This window comes from Culex pipiens, chromosome 1 (genome assembly GCF_016801865.2).
Source record: "Culex pipiens pallens isolate TS chromosome 1, TS_CPP_V2, whole genome shotgun sequence".
Taxonomy (NCBI): domain Eukaryota; kingdom Metazoa; phylum Arthropoda; class Insecta; order Diptera; family Culicidae; genus Culex; species Culex pipiens.
Window position 1 is genome coordinate 80898558 of NC_068937.1, and position 18344 is coordinate 80916901.

Consider the following 18344-nt stretch of genomic DNA (forward strand, 5'->3'; position numbering starts at 1 on the left):
TTTATTTATTTAATTATGTTTCACATTGTGCTAGTTTAGACTGTAACCTTAAGTTTGATTGTATATATACTGTATGTCATTTGGATTGTAAAATCTGTTGACAATCAAAAAAAAAGTAAAAAAAAGGTTTTGTGCCTATTAGAGAAGGGCCCATCGGTAGGCGTTCCACTCAAACGGGCATTTCCCTCATATAAAACATAAAACTGGTTTTGTCCTTTTCGAGCACTCGACCTCCCCCCGCACCCACAACACCCTTCTTCGAAGTCATTCCGCTGCTGCTGTTTGGCTCACAAGGGTTTCTGCGTCGGCTTTGCTTTGCGTCCTAGACTCACCAGCACCGCAGCGGTTCACCGGACCAACCAATGTGTTTGTTTACAAAAGTTTTCATTTTTAACACAAGAAAAATACTTTCCCTCAAGCAAATTATAGCAACTTTTCAAATAAAAAAATAGTTACTATTGTCATTACAGTAATATTTTTTTGTGTGTATGCACACCATTCAAAAATCATGTGAGCTTTCACGTTAAACTCACGTGTTTTGCATTTGGATTTGCCGGTTCGCGCGATGGATATTTCCACGTGATTTCCACGTGACATTCACGGACGAAGTCGTATGGGGTAGTTTCATGTGGAAAACATGTGAAATTGCTATGTGCCTTGCTTTCAGTGTAAATATTTTCATGTTCGCCCACTTGTATGATTTTTCTTGCTTTCTAGAGCGCGAGAGAGTACAATGAGCGAGCGAATGGCAAGATGCGGGCGGCTTGCGAACGGATGATTTTATTTTCGCAATCCACAATTTTCAGTGTACACTCAAACCCCGATGGTTTGACACCAACTGTTTTTCAAACGAACGGGGCCGCTTTTTAGTTTGATACCCCTTTTATACGGAGTTCACACACACTACTAGAAGTTTGTTTTGATAGTGAGCGTGAGCGCCCTGAGAAAAGTGACTTCGTCACTTTTTAGTTTGACTTTGACCAACAAACGGGGTATAAACTAAAAAAGTATCAAACGAAAAAGCAGAGGCGACTCGTCTACCTGTTCAACCTGTTCATTGAACAGGTAGCCGATTTCAAGCGGATATTTTTTAAATATTTATGTGCCGTGGTGCTTTTTACACCAGCAACATACAATTACAATTTTTGTTTGAATATACGTTAACAAAATCAATGCCCTATGTTCAGCAGAGCTGCATGCACCGAAAAAGCTTTGGCCCGCCACCCTTAACTCTTTACCTCTCTTTACAACCCACCAATACTAAAGCGAGCCAGCCTAGCGGACCACGCGCAAATGCTCGTCGCGTTCAACACCGACCCTTTGAACGTCGAGGAAAAAATCTCCATACAAAAAGAAATCAACACATGTAAAGAGCTTCCTATTCATACGCAGCGGCAATATCGATGTGTTGGTAAATCTGGTTCAATCTGAGAGCGTGAACTGACAGCATTTTTTGGAGAGAGCGAAATGCCACCCCCAGCCCCCAGCCGACTTAGCTCGCTCAGCTCTCCAGGGAGCTGCATGCAAAAGGTAAACAAGCCATCGCGTTGACAGCACGTTGAGAGCATGAATAAATGAGAGAGCGCGATAGCACGACAGATATTGCTCTATATTTGGCGCACTTTTAGGCATCAGGCTGTTTTGCGCAGACTGGTGATGGCTTGTTTTAGAACTGAAATGTTCAACTGCGCGCGTTGAACCTCTTCGATCTTCTTGGTTACTAGTGGATTTTTGCTCTACTGGAAAGTGATGTAATGTTAAGTTTAGATAGTGTGATTGATAGATTGAATTGAAACAATTGAAATAAAAAAGTAAAAGGCGGAGCTTTAAATAAACGGTCTTTATTGTAACAGGTTTGAGGTAGGAATGAAAATTATTTAAGGTGACACCTTGCCGGTGTCCTACGATCGTTGTTATGCAGTTGTTAACGGTTGCCACCAAGCTGCTCGCGGTTGCCACCTAACACCCCCGCTCAATCGCGGAGTCCGAGCTTGGTCTGGATCGCTTCGAACTGTCCACGTGCTCGTCGGCACATGGACCGCCTTCTTGATGGGTTGCCGGTCCACGTTGTAGACCTCGCCCCGCTTGACTCCAACTCACTGTTGATGCCATTCTTCTTACTCCGCTTCAAAACTTCAATCGTCGACGCCAGGTTCTCCACGACTGCCTCAGTGTTCCGTGCGCAGACAATCAAGACGTCCTCGGTGGAATCTGTAATGCGTCCACCAACAGTACTTCTGCCAAACTGTTTACAATGGCCAGGGAACTTACCCGGGGTTCTGCGCTCCCGTTCGCTGCGCCTCGTGGACCCTTCTGCTGGGCAGTGGTCACGTTCTGGTTGCGAAGGGAGCGCGCCGGAATGTTCCTCCTCGCCCTCGTCATCCGCCAGCTCAGCAACGACCGGCTGTCGTCCAGACGAATCCTCTACGGCCTCGTCCTGGTCTTCCGGCAGCTCTGCAACGACGTGTTGTAGCTCTGATGGAACAGCAGCAACAGGCTCCTCCTCAACCGGTTCAACCACAGCAGGTTTCTCGTCTCGGATCATCCGCACCACAGGCCGGTTAGGTGCCCCCGCTGTTTTCGGTTGATCTTGTCGGCGCTCGTCAAACACCATGTCGCGTTTCCCGTCCGACTTCCTTATCACGGTTCTCGTCTGCTTCGCTGCTAGACTCACCCCACACGCGCATCGCCTTGGCCAGTTCTTGATCTTGGGAAAGCTCTCCACCATCTCGTCCCTCCAGAGGTTTCTCATGTTCGCCTCCTCAAGATGGCCAAACCGACGATGCCACAACTCGTATTCGTCGTTCTTGGATGACATCGCAGTAGCACGTGTGCCACCAGCTCCGTCGTTCCGATAAACATCCAGCGCGTACAATTGGTCAGATCGCCGACCGCGGCACACCACGCGTCCACCTTTTTCGATGGAAACGACGCCTCCGGCGATCTTCACTTCCATGCCGATGTCCTCGAGCCGCCGCACCGAGAACAGATTGCACTGCAACTCCGACACGTACAGCACGTCGTTGACTACTGCATTTAGCCACTTCCCGTTCCGCAGTATCTTCACCCGCACGGTACCGGCCGACTCTGCAACCAGCGATTGGCCAGATTTGGCAACAGCAATCCGCACGTTCCGATCCAATGGTCGCAGCTCCGCAAAGAGCAACTTGTCTCGCACCATGTGAGCCGTTGCTCCGGAATCCAGGTACCACTCGATTCGTCCGTTCATCGCAGCAGGCGCCGCCGAAAAAACACCAAACGCGATCTCGTTTTCGGTCGTCACGTTGGCTCCACTTCTCGGGTTTCGCGCAAACCTGCCGGACTTGAATTCTGGCTCCCTTTCGTCCGATCGTCCATCGGGGCAGTCTGCTCGCTTGTGACCGGGCCGGCCGCAGCCGAAACACCTGATTTCCCGTCTCTTGAGCATGAGCATGAGCATGAGCATGGTTGACTGCCAATGAGCTGCTACTCCGTTATTGACGGATCAGCTGAAGTTAAACAATGAATCAAAAATGATCAGTGGGAGCCAACCATCCGTTCACTGTTTAACCTCTGAAGATCCCTACTTTATTAGTCAATACCGGCGCCCTCCCAAGAAGCCTGCAGTTCAACGAAAGGGAGGAATGTTAGTCCGATAGTTGAAGTTGCAGACTCATCAAGCACACAGTTTTTCGCTATATACTTGTTGATACCGCTTGAGACCGTTGAATCCACAGCATCTCCTTCAAGCATCACATGATTATTATTTTTTTTGGGTTAGTAGGATAAGGTATTGGCTTTTCGATGCCTCCCGAGCTACGATGCTATGGGGAGGACTTTCATAACAAACCCGTCGGCGAGCCTTCCGAGCAACGATGCTATGGGAAGGTCTTTCTGGTTAACAAACAAAGTCACTCACACACAGTTATTTCACTCCACTATTAATTAATCCAAAATGTCAGTGCGTCTTTCGATCATTATATAGAAATGGCTTTTTCACCATAAAAAATAAAACCTTATTCGAAAAAAATATACACAATTTACCCGACGCCGTGCCTTCCGATCAACGATGATATAGGAAGGGCTTTGAAAATCACAAAACAATTAATTAAGATCACAAAAAAAATCACAAAAAACACCAATTACTCAACGAAAATTACGCTCAAGACACAAACTATTCAGTAAGTCATGCTATTATTCGATTACCACAATCACTCACGCCATACGAATAGCGACACAAAAGCACACAAAAAAATTAACCTAAATAATCACGATTTCGCGTCCCCACTTCCAGCGCACCAATGTTGCTATTATTCGATTACCACAATCACTCACTCCATACGAATAGCGACACAAAAGCACACAAAAAAAATAACCTGAATAATCACGACTTCGCGTCCCCACTTCCAGCGCACCAATGATGCTATTATTCGATTACCACAATCACTCACTCCATACGAATAGCGACACAAAAGCACACAAAAAAATTAACCTGAATAATCACGATTTCGCGTCCCCACTTCCAGCGCACCAATGATGCTATTATTCGATTACCACAATCACTCACTCCATACGAATAGCGACACAAAAGCACACTAAAAAATTAACCTGAATAATCACGATTTCGCGTCCCCACTTCCAGCGAACCAATGATGCTATTATTCGATTACCACAATCACTCACTCCATACGAATAGCGACACAAAAGCACACAAAAAAATTAACCTGAATAATCACGATTTCGCGTCCCCACTTCCAGCGCACCAATGATGCTATTATTCGATTACCACAATCACTCACTCCATACGAATAGCGACACAAAAGCACACAAAAAATTAACCTGAATAATCACGATTTCGCGTCCCCACTTCCAGCGCACCAATGATGCTATTATTCGATTACCACAATCACTCACTCCATACGAATAGCGACACAAAAGCACACTAAAAAATTAACCTGAATAATCACGACTTCGCGTCCCCACTTCCAGCGCACCAATGTTGCTATTATTCGATTACCACAATCACTCACTCCATACGAATAGCGACACAAAAGCACACAAAAAAATTAACCTGAATAATCACGATTTCGCGTCCCCACTTCCAGCGCACCAATGATGCTATTATTCGATTACCACAATCACTCACTCCATACGAATAGCGACACAAAAGCACACAAAAAAATTAACCTGAATAATCACGACTTCGCGTCCCCACTTCCAGCGCACCAATGATGCTATTATTCGATTACCACAATCACTCACTCCATACGAATAGCGACACAAAAGCACACAAAAAAATTAACCTGAATAATCACGATTTCGCGTCCCCACTTCCAGCGCACCAATGATGCTATTATTCGATTACCACAATCACTCACTCCATACGAATAGCGACACAAAAGCACACTAAAAAATTAACCTAAATAATCACGATTTCGCGTCCCCACTTCCAGCGAACCAATGATGCTATTATTCGATTACCACAATCACTCACTCCATACGAATAGCGACACAAAAGCACACAAAAAAATTAACCTGAATAATCACGACTTCGCGTCCCCACTTCCAGCGCACCAATGATGCTATTATTCGATTACCACAATCACTCACTCCATACGAATAGCGACACAAAAGCACACAAAAAAATTAACCTGAATAATCACGATTTCGCGTCCCCACTTCCAGCGCACCAATGATGCTATTATTCGATTACCACAATCACTCACTCCATACGAATAGCGACACAAAAGCACACAAAAAATTAACCTGAATAATCACGATTTCGCGTCCCCACTTCCAGCGCACCAATGATGCTATTATTCGATTACCACAATCACTCACTCCATACGAATAGCGACACAAAAGCACACTAAAAAATTAACCTAAATAATCACGATTTCGCGTCCCCACTTCCAGCGAACCAATGATGCTATTATTCGATTACCACAATCACTCACTCCATACGAATAGCGACACAAAAGCACACAAAAAAATTAACCTGAATAATCACGACTTCGCGTCCCCACTTCCAGCGCACCAATGATGCTATTATTCGATTACCACAATCACTCACTCCATACGAATAGCGACACAAAAGCACACTAAAAAATTAACCTAAATAATCACGATTTCGCGTCCCCACTTCCAGCGAACCAATGATGCTATTATTCGATTACCACAATCACTCACTCCATACGAATAGCGACACAAAAGCACACAAAAAAATTAACCTGAATAATCACGACTTCGCGTCCCCACTTCCAGCGCACCAATGATGCTATTATTCGATTACCACAATCACTCACTCCATACGAATAGCGACACAAAAGCACACAAAAAAATTAACCTGAATAATCACGATTTCGCGTCCCCACTTCCAGCGCACCAATGATGCTATTATTCGATTACCACAATCACTCACTCCATACGAATAGCGACACAAAAGCACACAAAAAAATTAACCTGAATAATCACGACTTCGCGTCCCCACTTCCAGCGCACCAATGATGCTATTATTCGATTACCACAATCACTCACTCCATACGAATAGCGACACAAAAGCACACAAAAAAAATTAACCTGAATAATCACGACTTCGCGTCCCCACTTCCAGCGCACCAATGATGCTATTATTCGATTACCACAATCACTCACTCCATACGAATAGCGACACAAAAGCACACAAAAAAATTAACCTGAATAATCACGATTTCGCGTCCCCACTTCCAGCGCACCAATGATGCTATTATTCGATTACCACAATCACTCACTCCATACGAATAGCGACACAAAAGCACACAAAAAAATTAACCTGAATAATCACGACTTCGCGTCCCCACTTCCAGCGCACCAATGATGCTATTATTCGATTACCACAATCACTCACTCCATACGAATAGCGACACAAAAGCACACAAAAAAATTAACCTGAATAATCACGACTTCGCGTCCCCACTTCCAGCGCACCAATGATGCTATTATTCGATTACCACAATCACTCACTCCATACGAATAGCGACACAAAAGCACACAAAAAAATTAACCTGAATAATCACGATTTCGCGTCCCCACTTCCAGCGCACCAATGATGCTATTATTCGATTACCACAATCACTCACTCCATACGAATAGCGACACAAAAGCACACTAAAAAATTAACCTAAATAATCACGATTTCGCGTCCCCACTTCCAGCGAACCAATGATGCTATTATTCGATTACCACAATCACTCACTCCATACGAATAGCGACACAAAAGCACACAAAAAAATTAACCTGAATAATCACGACTTCGCGTCCCCACTTCCAGCGCACCAATCAAACACCTGATTTCCCGTCTCTTGCCGACAAACATAGACTCACCCAATCCTCCATCTTCTGGATCCTGCGGGGCAGCTTGCGCGCTCCGCTTGACCTGCTCGTCCAGGACCCTTTTCTTGACGTACTCGAGCGTCAAGTCCTTTGGCTCGATCGTCTCGACCGCCGTGATCAGCGCGTCGAACGATCTCGGCAGGGCCAACAGCAACTGGCACACAATATCCTCCTTCTCCAGCTTGACCCCGGCCGCCTTCAACTCGCGTAGCAGCTTCTCAAACTGAGCAGGAAAGCCGGAACATCACCGCCCTCCACCAGCCGTAACTCCTGGAACTGCTTCTTCAAGAAGAGCCCTAAAAGGCGGAGCTTTAAATAAACGATCTTTATTGTAACTGGTTTGAGGTAGGAATGAAAATTATTTAAGGTGACACCTTGCCGGTGTCCTACGATCGTTGTTATGCAGTTGTTAACGGTTGCCACCAAGCTGCTCGCGGTTGCCACCTAACAAAAAGTACTGTGCTTTTTCCAGAATCGGGACACATTACAAGAATTATAACAGTAGACCAGGAAAGGGATTTAAGCACCTTGTTTTGCAAAATATCAAAGGTGCTGTGCTACTGAGTAGATTCAACCATGATCGTTATTTTATTTTTCGGATGGTTCTATTTAAAGCGAATGCAGTCCTAAAAAAATTAAGATTTGATGCCATTAAATGCTCCAAAAACGACTGTGTTTATTCAGTCTGTAGTCCCGGTTCACTCTAGTTGTATATATTATTATCATATATTGTAGCATGAATTTGTTCTGAAAACATTTTTTCACTGATGCTAAAAACAAATTTTTTCAAATTCAAATTCGTTTTTATTGGTAAATAATCAAGATACAATAAGTTCATTTGATGTACAAAACAGAGTTTTGGAGCTCCTTTCAGCTGTGTGTTACATCATAATCCAATTTGGAACAGTTATTGCTTGTAAATAAAGGTGTTACCAATAGTAAGAAAAATTAAGAAAAAAAATTACTAAACTTGCTAGGAAAAAGGGATAAAAATAGAGAAAGCTTAAAACTAGATCACAGTTTTTTATCCTTTATAGATATGCTTAATCATTAATTCCCCGAGGGCTAGAAATTGCTCCGCCTTGTTACGGCAGCTCCGAAACCGCGTCATCATCTCCCCCGCGAGAGCAAAGAACTCCGGCAGGGTAAAGAGATCTTCCCCGGTGACTTCTTACTGGGCCGCATTGCCGCTACCGGCCGCGACCACGCTGGCAAACGATCGCCCCCAGCCAGGAAGGAACGCTGAATTGTCCGCTGGAACCGTTCGCTGGCCAGCTGCAGGGACGGCTGCACTCGTACTTCGCTGAGGAGGGTGGGACGCTGCTGCTTTCTTCTTCCTCTTTTCCTGCTCCTCGAGGTAGGACTTACGTGCGACGCATCCGCGGTAATTACCGGTATGGTTACCGCCGCAGTTCGCGCACTTTACGCGCGGCTTGGTTTGTTCTACGTTTTCCCCCAAGTCCGCCTTTCGTGGCAGTGCGCACACCTCCGAGAGGTGTGACTCACCGCACTTCACGCAGCGGGGCTGGAGGTTGCAGTTCCGCGAGCCGTGGCCGAATTTCTGGCATCGGTGACATTGCGCTGCGTCCGACGGATTTTTGGAGTAAAACCACCAGTTTACCCAAAAATCATCCAACGCCTTAGTCCGCCGCAGGTCTTGAATCTTGACGGTGCCGCGGTCGAAGTACAACAGGTACAGTGTGTGTGTGTACCTGTGAAGGTTGTCTTCCGCGAGAGGACTTTTATGCCTCGCGGCGTTATTCCGACACCCGAGAGGTGCTCCTGGAGGACGGAGGTCGGGCGGTCTTGGTACCCCTGCAAGACGATCTTTACAGCGGTCTTCTGCACGGGGTCAAATGTGTAGAATTTGAAGTTTTTACGCTTCAATTTCTCCACAACCAGGTCGAAGATCTTTTGGTCAAACGTGAACACTTGCACTGACGATTTACCTATTTTGAGGCAGTACACGAGGCCTTCCAGCTGCTCGTCAACATCGTCCGCCAACGTGTCCAAAACAAAAATTGGTGGTGGTCGTCGTTCCTTTGGAGTAATTACTTTTTTTGGCATCGGCACTTTTTTCCGTGCACGACCATCGTCGTCGGTAGTGCTACCGTCGGTGTTGTTGTAGCTGCTTTCCACGTCACTCAGTCTCGCGAACTTGTTACTGGTGGGAATGTTGGCGGATGTTGATGCGCCATCGGTCGACGGATTGCCGGAAGTAGCTGAACGGAGCCTAATAGGGCTGCGATCCTGGACGGGGTAATTGGCGTGTAATAATTTCGGGTCGAATCCTTTGGCGCACACACTCCCCGGCGCGATGGCGGAAGACGCGGCGTTGGTTTGTTTACCTTTTTGCACACGGCCGGTAGACGAACTTCGCGGGTTTTTCGAGGCCGCACTCGAACTGCCACGGCCACGGCCGGCCCTTGGCATACTGGTGAAGCAAACTCGCGGCTAATCACGGTAAATTACGGCGAAAAATTTAGAAATAACGACGGAGCACTGAACACTTGACTGCTGCTTGCACTCGTGCGTACACGGAGGTGAACAAATATTTTAATTATCTCGGATTCATGTCAATATAGTTTTGTTTTTAACATCAAAAGCCCTTCTTTTTATTCGGAAATTGAATTCCAAAACCATGAGGACATAACAGTGAGTAAATTCAATTCTCTAAAAAATTTACAAAGGATCAAAAGCGATACGACCTGGTTCTAAAAAGTATAAAGTAAAATGTCAATTTAATTTTTAAATAGTAACCAAGTTAGCACAATATTATTTGGGCTTAAAATAAGCCCAACAAACAGTTTTCTTTTGTTAAGGATATTTTTTTTTCTCTGAACATCCTGATGAATACTTTTAAAATTCAGTATAATATTCTCGATTTCATTGGTATGTTTTCAAACGAGCACTTACAATGAGCAATTAACTCCAAATTGTAAAAAAATGAAAAAAAAAATAAAAAAATGAAAAAAATAAATGCATGTAGACAGGAATCAGGTAGCAGGAAATAGGACGCGAATGTAACGAAAATGAAGGAATTCGACGATAAATGGGAGAGAATCGAGCGAAAAGAGACCGGAAATGGAAATTTTTCCTTCAATTATCTCTCGTTTATCACAAACGATGAACGTTTTGATCGAACGATGAACGTTTTGACCGAACAATGATCATTTTGCTTCGTGCGTGTTTGAAAAGATCTCAGTGAAAAAGATAATATTCAATAACTTCCCTTGAATTTCGATAAGGATGGCAGAGCGATTGCTCTATTTTTCCACATTCCCCACGCTAATGATTAAGTCTTAAAAATACATTTTAACGAGATAAAAAAGTCTTAATCATAATTTTAATTAATTATTTGCATAAACAGAAAATTATAATGGTATAAAAATAATAAAACGTAAAAATAAAAGCCATTGGAAAGAAAAAAGCTTGTAAAAAATGGTTTAACATTGAACAGGTACTTCATTCGGGCACGAATCGCCTCTGCGAAAAAGTGAACAACCACCGGGGGTTGAGTGTATTTGGTTCCCTTTCTATCGCTCTCACGGTCGCAATAATACCTGATTTGTCTAACCACTGCTTCGACTAACCTGAACGATTGAGTGAGGCGCGGCAGTTCCGGAGGCGGGCAACATACAAGCACATTTTTCTCCTTACAGCGTTTTCGTTGCGCTTCCTCAGACTTTGATTTGTCTTCCTTGCTAAAGTGATAAAAATACATATTGTACCAGTTAAAAAACTGCGACTTCAACTTGTACACGCCCTTCATATCGCTTCTGGTAGGTTTTTCAAAAGTCGCAATTTCATCGATTACGTTCTCCATGCCGGTTTCGCTGCTCGTGTCTTCATTCAACGCACGGTTTAGCTCAGAATGGGAATACGGTTTTATGCACAATTGCTGGACAATTTCCTTTTTAATGCGGTCATCTTCCGTTATCATACCGATTCCAGGAACGTAGCGTTCTCCGACGATAATAATCAACAGTTCGAGCAGTTCGTCCACCATGTTGATAGTCTGTCGAGTTGTATCCTCTTCGGGATTTGTTGTATTGGCTGGCTCAAAGTTGTCATATGTCCATTCGATAAGGTTGAATTTGCTTAATATGTGGATCAGGAACTCATTACTCTCTATCAGAGAAGCACCAATTTGAAGAATAACAATATCACGATCAAGCATCTCAAAGCGGCATTTTACGTTGCGATAAAAGTACAGTTGATTTAAGAGAGAATAGCCATTCCTCCGCCACATTCCAGCATAAACTTGCGATATCATAGTTCTCGTGCAAAGCACCGGTTCGATGATCTGTTCTGGGGTAGGTTTATCAGTTGACGACGTCGCAACCGTGTCGAATGTCAAATCAAATTTTTCAAAGTGAACATACAATCCTGCCAAAAAGCGCGTAAGCGGTAGATGAATAGACACGGGCTTCGATGCAACATCGTACATCAGGCACGACGCACTGTGGTCGGCTAGTTCTTTCATCTCGACCTTAGTTTCGGATACGACAAACTTGATCTCGGTCAGTGCCGCCAGTAACATTCTGTAAACTTTCACAAGTACAACTTTATCTGTACTGCACCAGTCCAATACTAGCGTTATCAAATGAGACAGTTTGAGATGAAGTGTAAAAGCTGTTTCCCACTCTGGCTCGTACTCCATGTGTTGGCCAAGCTGACGCGTTACAGCATCCATACCCTGCATGCACTTTAGCAACCGTATGAGAATTTGCACACCGTGAAGAAACCCCGTCCTTAGCTCCTGAGTCCACACTTCCGGCTTAAAGCTTAACAAATATTTCAGGTCTATTAGGATGTACGAAGCTCGTTTGAAAACATTCATTGTAGAAGTATTTTTCGCAAACTGCAGCTGCTTATTTTTCACATATTTTTCAATTGATTCCGAATAAAACGTATGCATCAATTTGAAAAAAGCCAGGTCATGAGCAATCAAATGATGTGCGATAGTTGGTACGGTGAACAACTGCACGCTCAAAGAAACGACAGAAAAAGAGTGATAATGATCGTCTCTGATAAAGTCTTGCATCAAATTGGCGTACAACTTCGTGAACATTACAGCCAAAGTTTTTTTGTTCTCGTACTCCATCAACATGCCAGAAATCAACAATCGATGCCAACAGGTGCGAGCCGACTTCCACAGTTTATGATCGTTGCTTAAAATCTGTTTCAGATGGTAGTTAACGTTAGCCTCAACAACAATTCTGCAGAATGTGGACCTAAACGACGAATGTTTTGTTAGGAAATCTTGAAACCTAAAACGGGTTAAAAACAAGTTAGCTTGTTTATACTTTGCGCTTAGAAGCATTACACTTACCATCCCAGCAACATCATTGCCAAGTGCTGGTACGCGACTTCCGACTTGTGAAGTACAGTAACTTTCAGTGGTGAAGCCTTTGCAGTCATTGTTGAGCGGATGACTTTATTTTCAATATCCTCTTTCAATTTTTTACATATCTCAAACGTAGCACACTTTACAACCGCCCTGCCTTCACGATCGATGCTGGTAACATACTCAATCGCCTCTTTTTGGGTGCATTTCACCATGGAGGTTAGGGTTTGAATTACCTAAAAGAAATTTAAAAAATACTAATTAGTAATTTTACATCTTTTATCAAAGAGAAATTTTCAAAAACATCAGCATTCAATCTTTTGCAAATCCTTTCGATCAATTCTTCGCAATCTGGTCTGCCTATAGTACAGTAACAAGGCTAAAACAGCTGTTCCACTGTTAATGTTGGGGCCTCGTTGCGCGGTGGTTAGCGGCTTCGGCTGCCGATCCCTAAGTTGCCATGGAGCGCGGGCTCGATTCCCGCCTTATCCTCCTGACGTTCTATCGAATGGGGAAGTAAAACGTCGGTCCATTTGCGTAAAAGAGGTTTTGGGTGACTCACCACACATAACCTTCGGACGCCTAGAAATGAGCAGAAAATTGGAACAGAGACCACAAAAGACCCGGAGAAAGTTCCAATTCGCCCCATGTGCCCCGTTTCGCCCCAGATGACGGTTCTGCTTCTTTGAACATTGAACATTTTAACCTTTTAAACAACACCACGATTATATTTCGAAAGAGTGTTTTGTTTGATAATTTTGAAGAAAAGTCTTGATCATGAAATTGAAATAGAAAAAAATTGAAAAAAGATCACTTAATCACACATTTTTTTGTAACATTGAAAATGAGATCCATATTTTCCAAGATAATGTCAATAAAAAAAAATTAGGTACCTTATAGGGTAACATTACAATAACAAAATTTTTTCCTAAGTTTAATTTTTGGCAAAACTAAAAGACAGGTCGAAAAAATAATGTTAAATAATGAAACTTTAGAATCTTTTACCAACCTACTGAATTTTTCTAAGATATGGTAGTTTCTTTCTTTCTTTTCCAGATATGAGACAAAAATTTAAAGAAAAAAAGGACAATAATCTAAAAAACGGTACACTTTATTTAAATTAATGAAATTTCTTATCGAATGCAAGCGATTTTTCTCATTTAAGTGGTGAATGGGCAGTATTCATGATTGCTGAGAGTCACAGGACTCTCGCCCTTTGCTATTAGTAAGTATCCAGCAAAGCGAAGGGTATAGCATGCATTTGATACTGTCAACTCCCATTCGGCTGTGTTCTCGTCGCTGTCATGTTGTAAACTGGAGCCGAGGGAGGTCCTGTTGTGAATTCTAGGTAGAATTCGCCATCACCCAAGACACGAAGGCACGAAGGATAGACCATGTCTTGGGGGGTGAAAGGATGATAGGATTTAGTGATAATACCACAATTTTAATATTTGTATTTCTCTCTTATTTCAGAGGATGCCTGGTCTGAGTTCTAAGTGTTGCAGAAGCCTTCCGCTCTACACAATGGAGCCTTCCTTCTATTATTTCCTGTATTTTGAAAAAGGTGATGCGCCTTATGTGGACATATAGTTTATCACACTTACTCCATAAGGTGTGAACGTGAAATGCTGTATGTTTGCAATTGGTGCATTGGCTATTTTCAAAACAGAAAGCTAGATTTTTCCTATTATTTTAAGATAAAATTTAGTAAAATCTATCCATCTATTTATTTTGCTATAACTTGTCCCTTACCTCACAAACTTTAACTGCTCTATTCTTCAATCTTGGAATCGCAATACAATATTGTAGAAATGTAACTGCTGAAAAAATTGGTAAGAATTTTGGGCATAACTGTTATAAATATGATTAAAGGTACGTTTAATCTGTTTTATTATATATACTATTACACAACTTCAGTTGTTTTCTTGTAAACTTCTAGTTGCAAGTTGGTAGTTCTGTCTAGATGCAAAATAAGGTTTCTTCTTTCTTCTTTCTTTCTGTGTTAGTATGTTATTCAATGTTCGATTTTATTTTACATTGTACTTATCCCATTTTTTCTCTTTTTCTCTTTCATGTACCTTGCGAGCATACGATGACCGAAAAAAGTCATTGTATCAGCCAACACACGTGAGTTACGGAAATTGCTTTCCGCATAATTGATCGACGCCACCAACATCGTCAGCACAGCCGGCAACAGTAACCCAAACTGCGAACAAAGCTAAACTTCGTTTACCTCGCCGCGATTGAAGCAAGTAGCTCGATTAATGCTTTGCAAGCAAAACCTCAGTACCTCGTGTGTGAGGCTCTGGGGGACTTTTCGATCACAATAAAATCAGAACGTTTTGGACAGTCTAACACAACGCGTCGGCGTTATTTATTTCGAAACTTCCCCCCTTTCATAATGGGATCTTTATAACTGGCGCAGTCGAGTCTTCGCCGGAAGGTTGCTGTGCCCAGTGATTGAAGTGGTCGTTCGCGAAAATCTCGGTAGTGAGACCGAAAGTGCAAGTTAATGCGAAAAACACGGCAGTTGTTCATTCAGCAGAAATTCGTCACCAACGGCTCTGGAGATCAGGAGTGAAGCAGCCAAGGAAATTACCTGGTGAAGCAGCCACCGACCGAAGAAGATGAACCAACGTTATCCGCTGGATACTTCGGCAAGAGGCGTGATACCATCGTGTGCACATCGCAAAAAACTCAGAACCGAGTTCAGGAGCGCAGCACGACATGGATTTCAACACCTTCGACGAGGGAGACAAAGGAACAGCGTTACCCGGATTTTCAACAAGCAACAAAATTTAAAGTGAAAAAAAATCTAAATTCAAAATTCAAAAATATTTTTCCAAATTTGATAAGTTAAGTGAGTGTGTGTGAGTAAAAACAAAATCAGCAATTCGGAAATCATTTAAATAATTCAGCATGATCAGATTAACTAATTTGACAAAAGGAAAAAACACGATTCAAAATTTATTTTTTAGAAGGTGTGTGAGTGATAAAAAAACAAAGAAAACCATTTCAAAATTATGCAGCCAAAAAAAATTCAGTTAATCGAGTGTGTTTGAAATTGTTGTGAGGAAACATTACAATGAAATAATAGTTTGTTTGTAATAGCTAATTACAAATCTCAATTTGTAATTCAGAGTTACAAAAGTGTAATAAATGAAGATGTAATTAGGATTACGTAATCTTTGATTACAAATATTTGTAACGCTTAATTACAAAACAGCAACAACTATAATGTTTCAAACATCACCAAAGAAGCTTGAGATATTTCAAACTCGCTGAGTGACCTGTTTGGTAGTTCTTTCCGATGGAAAATTTATGTGCAGTCGATACGGATCGGGACGATCCTTTCTTGGTGAGGGAGCAGTTACGGAAATTGCTTTCCGCATAATTGATCGACGCCACCAACATCGTCAGCACAGCCGGCAACAGTAACCCAAACTGCGAACAAAGCTAAACTTCGTTTACCTCGCCGCGATTGAAGCAAGTAGCTCGATTAATGCTTTGCAAGCAAAACCTCAGTACCTCGTGTGTGAGGCTCTGGGGGACTTTTCGATCACAATAAAATCAGAACGTTTTGGACAGTCTAACACAACGCGTCGGCGTTATTTATTTCGAAACTTCCCCCCTTTCATAATGGGATCTTTATAACTCGTGTATTTTTCACAAAGCCGCGAAACAGAACAAGTATTTTTATAAGTGAATAACAATCGGTCGTTGAAGCTCAAAAAAATGTGAGAACAATATCGCGCCGTAGTTTAGTGATAATAAGGTGAAGAAAGTAGACGACGATTCCGCATGAAGACTATAGCGGAAATTATGTGTTAATTGAACAATGGATGAAAGTTTGAAGTTGACACTATCAAAAGGGAATGCAATAGTAATATTGCTAGGTTTGATAGTGTCAAAAGGTAAGATGAAGGAATAACACACAAAAAAAATATTATTGTAATAACAAAAGTATTTTACTTTCGAATTAAAAAGTTGCCAAAATTTGCTGGAGGGAAAGTTTTTTTCTTATTTAAAAAATGAAAACTTTTACTGCTACAGTTTTTGAAAATCTCCTTACTAACTGATTTAAAAGTCTTAACTTTTAATACGACTGTAGAATTTCTTTCATTTTGACGTTCTCGTGTAACCGTGTACGACTAAGTTCCAAATGTAAACAAACACTTTGGTGGGTCCGGTGGTGCTGGTGCTGGTGCATGGCTTTCTACCTAAGGTACTCGCGATTGAGTGTGTAGTAGTGCGGTTGTCAAAATCGTTATCTCTGACTCTCTCACTCCACTGACACTGACATTGTTTATGTTTTGGTTTTCCTGGCACGGTATGGTATGTTGTTATTGTTTTGGTTTTAGTGGCACGGAATCATGCACTCACACTAATGCAAAGCAAGATCGCGAGTACCTATGATATACAGCCTTGGTGCTGGTGAGTCTAGGACACAAAGCAAAGCCGACCGCGGCAGCAGCCAGGACTCGGACGCGGAAACCTTCGTGAGCCAAACAGCAGCAGCGGAACGCCTTCGAAGAAGGGTGGTGCGGGTGCGGGACAAGGTCGAGTGCTCGAAAAGGACAAGGCCAGCTTCCTGCAGGAACTGCAGCTGTTCCAAGACCGGAATGGGTAAGAAGGAAGCTTGGGTGTTTTGTGGGGTTGTGATTGATTTTGTTTGCTTTTGTAGGATGGGAGGTAGGAATGTGGATTCGCACCGGTTGTATTCGGTGGTGGTGGCCCGGGATTGGTGGTATCGAGGAGATGGCGCTACCGAAGCGTCGCATGAACAACGAGTTTGCGTTCAAAAAGATTAACTTCTGAGATCCGACGAGGACGACGAGAAGCGGCATAATCGGAGGTGGTCAGCGCAGATGTTGCACTCGGTGCCGGCGTTTTACAACACCGGTGAGTATTGAGAATGTGTGCAGTGATTAGCAAACTTCACTTACTTTCATCTCTTTTAGCAACTTTCCGCCCACAAACGCTCACCTCGCCATAGTGCAGCTCCAGCCAAATGAACCTGGACAGCGAGTCGGTAAATCTGTCATTCTCGAAGGAGGATGAAGGCCTCATCAACCCCATGTTCCGGATGCGCTTCCAGGATCGGGAACTCCCAGTTCAGGCACTTCACTTCCCAGTCGGGAAACGTCGACCATCCTTCCCGAATCAACGGCCAACTCCTCCAAGACTGTCCTGATGAAGGCCGGAAACGTGACCATCCTCTACACTGCTGTCGCGCATCGAAACGTGCATCCGGAATCGTCCAGACTGGGGTCTTTGGAAGTGACCGGTGGCGTACCGCAAGAATCGGTACAGCTTGGATTCTGATGTTGGCCAACCTTGAGCAGAAGCGTTAAATACAATAAAAACATGTTTTTTATCATGCTGTTTTGAACTTTTAAAAATAAATATGAAAATCAAGCTCATTTTTTTTAAATTATCACTGCAGTATTAAATGTAGTTTATTCTTGCCATAAAAGGTTTCTTTTCCAACAAAAAGTAAAACACTTTTACCGATACAACTATTTTGTTCCATAAATGCATGGTAGTATCAAAAACTTTCCAACTTTTAAATCAAAAAGTTTGAACTTTCAACGAATATTCACCAACGCGAACTTTTAATCCAACGAGCGATCTTTTTAAATTT

At 42.8% G+C, this 18344-nt stretch overlaps 2 protein-coding genes across 4 annotated transcripts in view; both read right to left on the reverse strand.

Moving 5' to 3' along the window:
* Positions 1 to 18344, reverse strand: part of LOC120430070 (E3 ubiquitin-protein ligase UBR1) — a 97260-nt gene that overhangs the window by 5228 nt on the left and 73688 nt on the right. The window contains exons 1-3 of one of the 2 annotated variants that reach the window (XM_052706495.1): positions 17687 to 18050; positions 12686 to 12936; positions 10944 to 12623 (exon numbers count right to left, since the gene is read on the reverse strand). In XM_052706495.1, coding sequence (XP_052562455.1) covers positions 10944 to 12623; positions 12686 to 12936; positions 17687 to 17779 — 2024 coding nt within the window. In that variant the 5' untranslated portion in view covers positions 17780 to 18050. Of the gene's footprint in view, positions 1 to 10943; positions 12624 to 12685; positions 12937 to 17686; positions 18051 to 18344 lie in introns of those variants that run through there. The other variant, XM_052706494.1, reaches the window with a different exon arrangement.
* LOC120432048 (uncharacterized) lies at positions 1465 to 10937 on the reverse strand. Of its 2 annotated transcripts, none has more exons than XM_039597181.2 (2): positions 7305 to 10937; positions 1465 to 3404 (listed from the first exon to the last, which is right to left on the reverse strand). In XM_039597181.2, the coding sequence occupies exons 1-2, from the start codon at positions 7331 to 7333 to the stop codon at positions 1973 to 1975; spliced, it is 1461 nt and encodes a 486-aa protein (XP_039453115.1). In that variant the 5' UTR covers positions 7334 to 10937; the 3' UTR covers positions 1465 to 1972. The 2 variants fall into 2 exon arrangements, with proteins under 2 accessions (XP_039453115.1, XP_052562457.1); XM_052706497.1 differs by having other exon boundaries at positions 1465 to 4921; positions 5039 to 10937.

What these genes read in the sequence shown, in the direction of transcription:
- LOC120432048 (XM_052706497.1), bottom strand. Translation starts at nt 3,445, where the DNA reads ATGCTCATGCTCATGCTCATGCTCAAGAGACGGGAAATCAGGTGTTTC.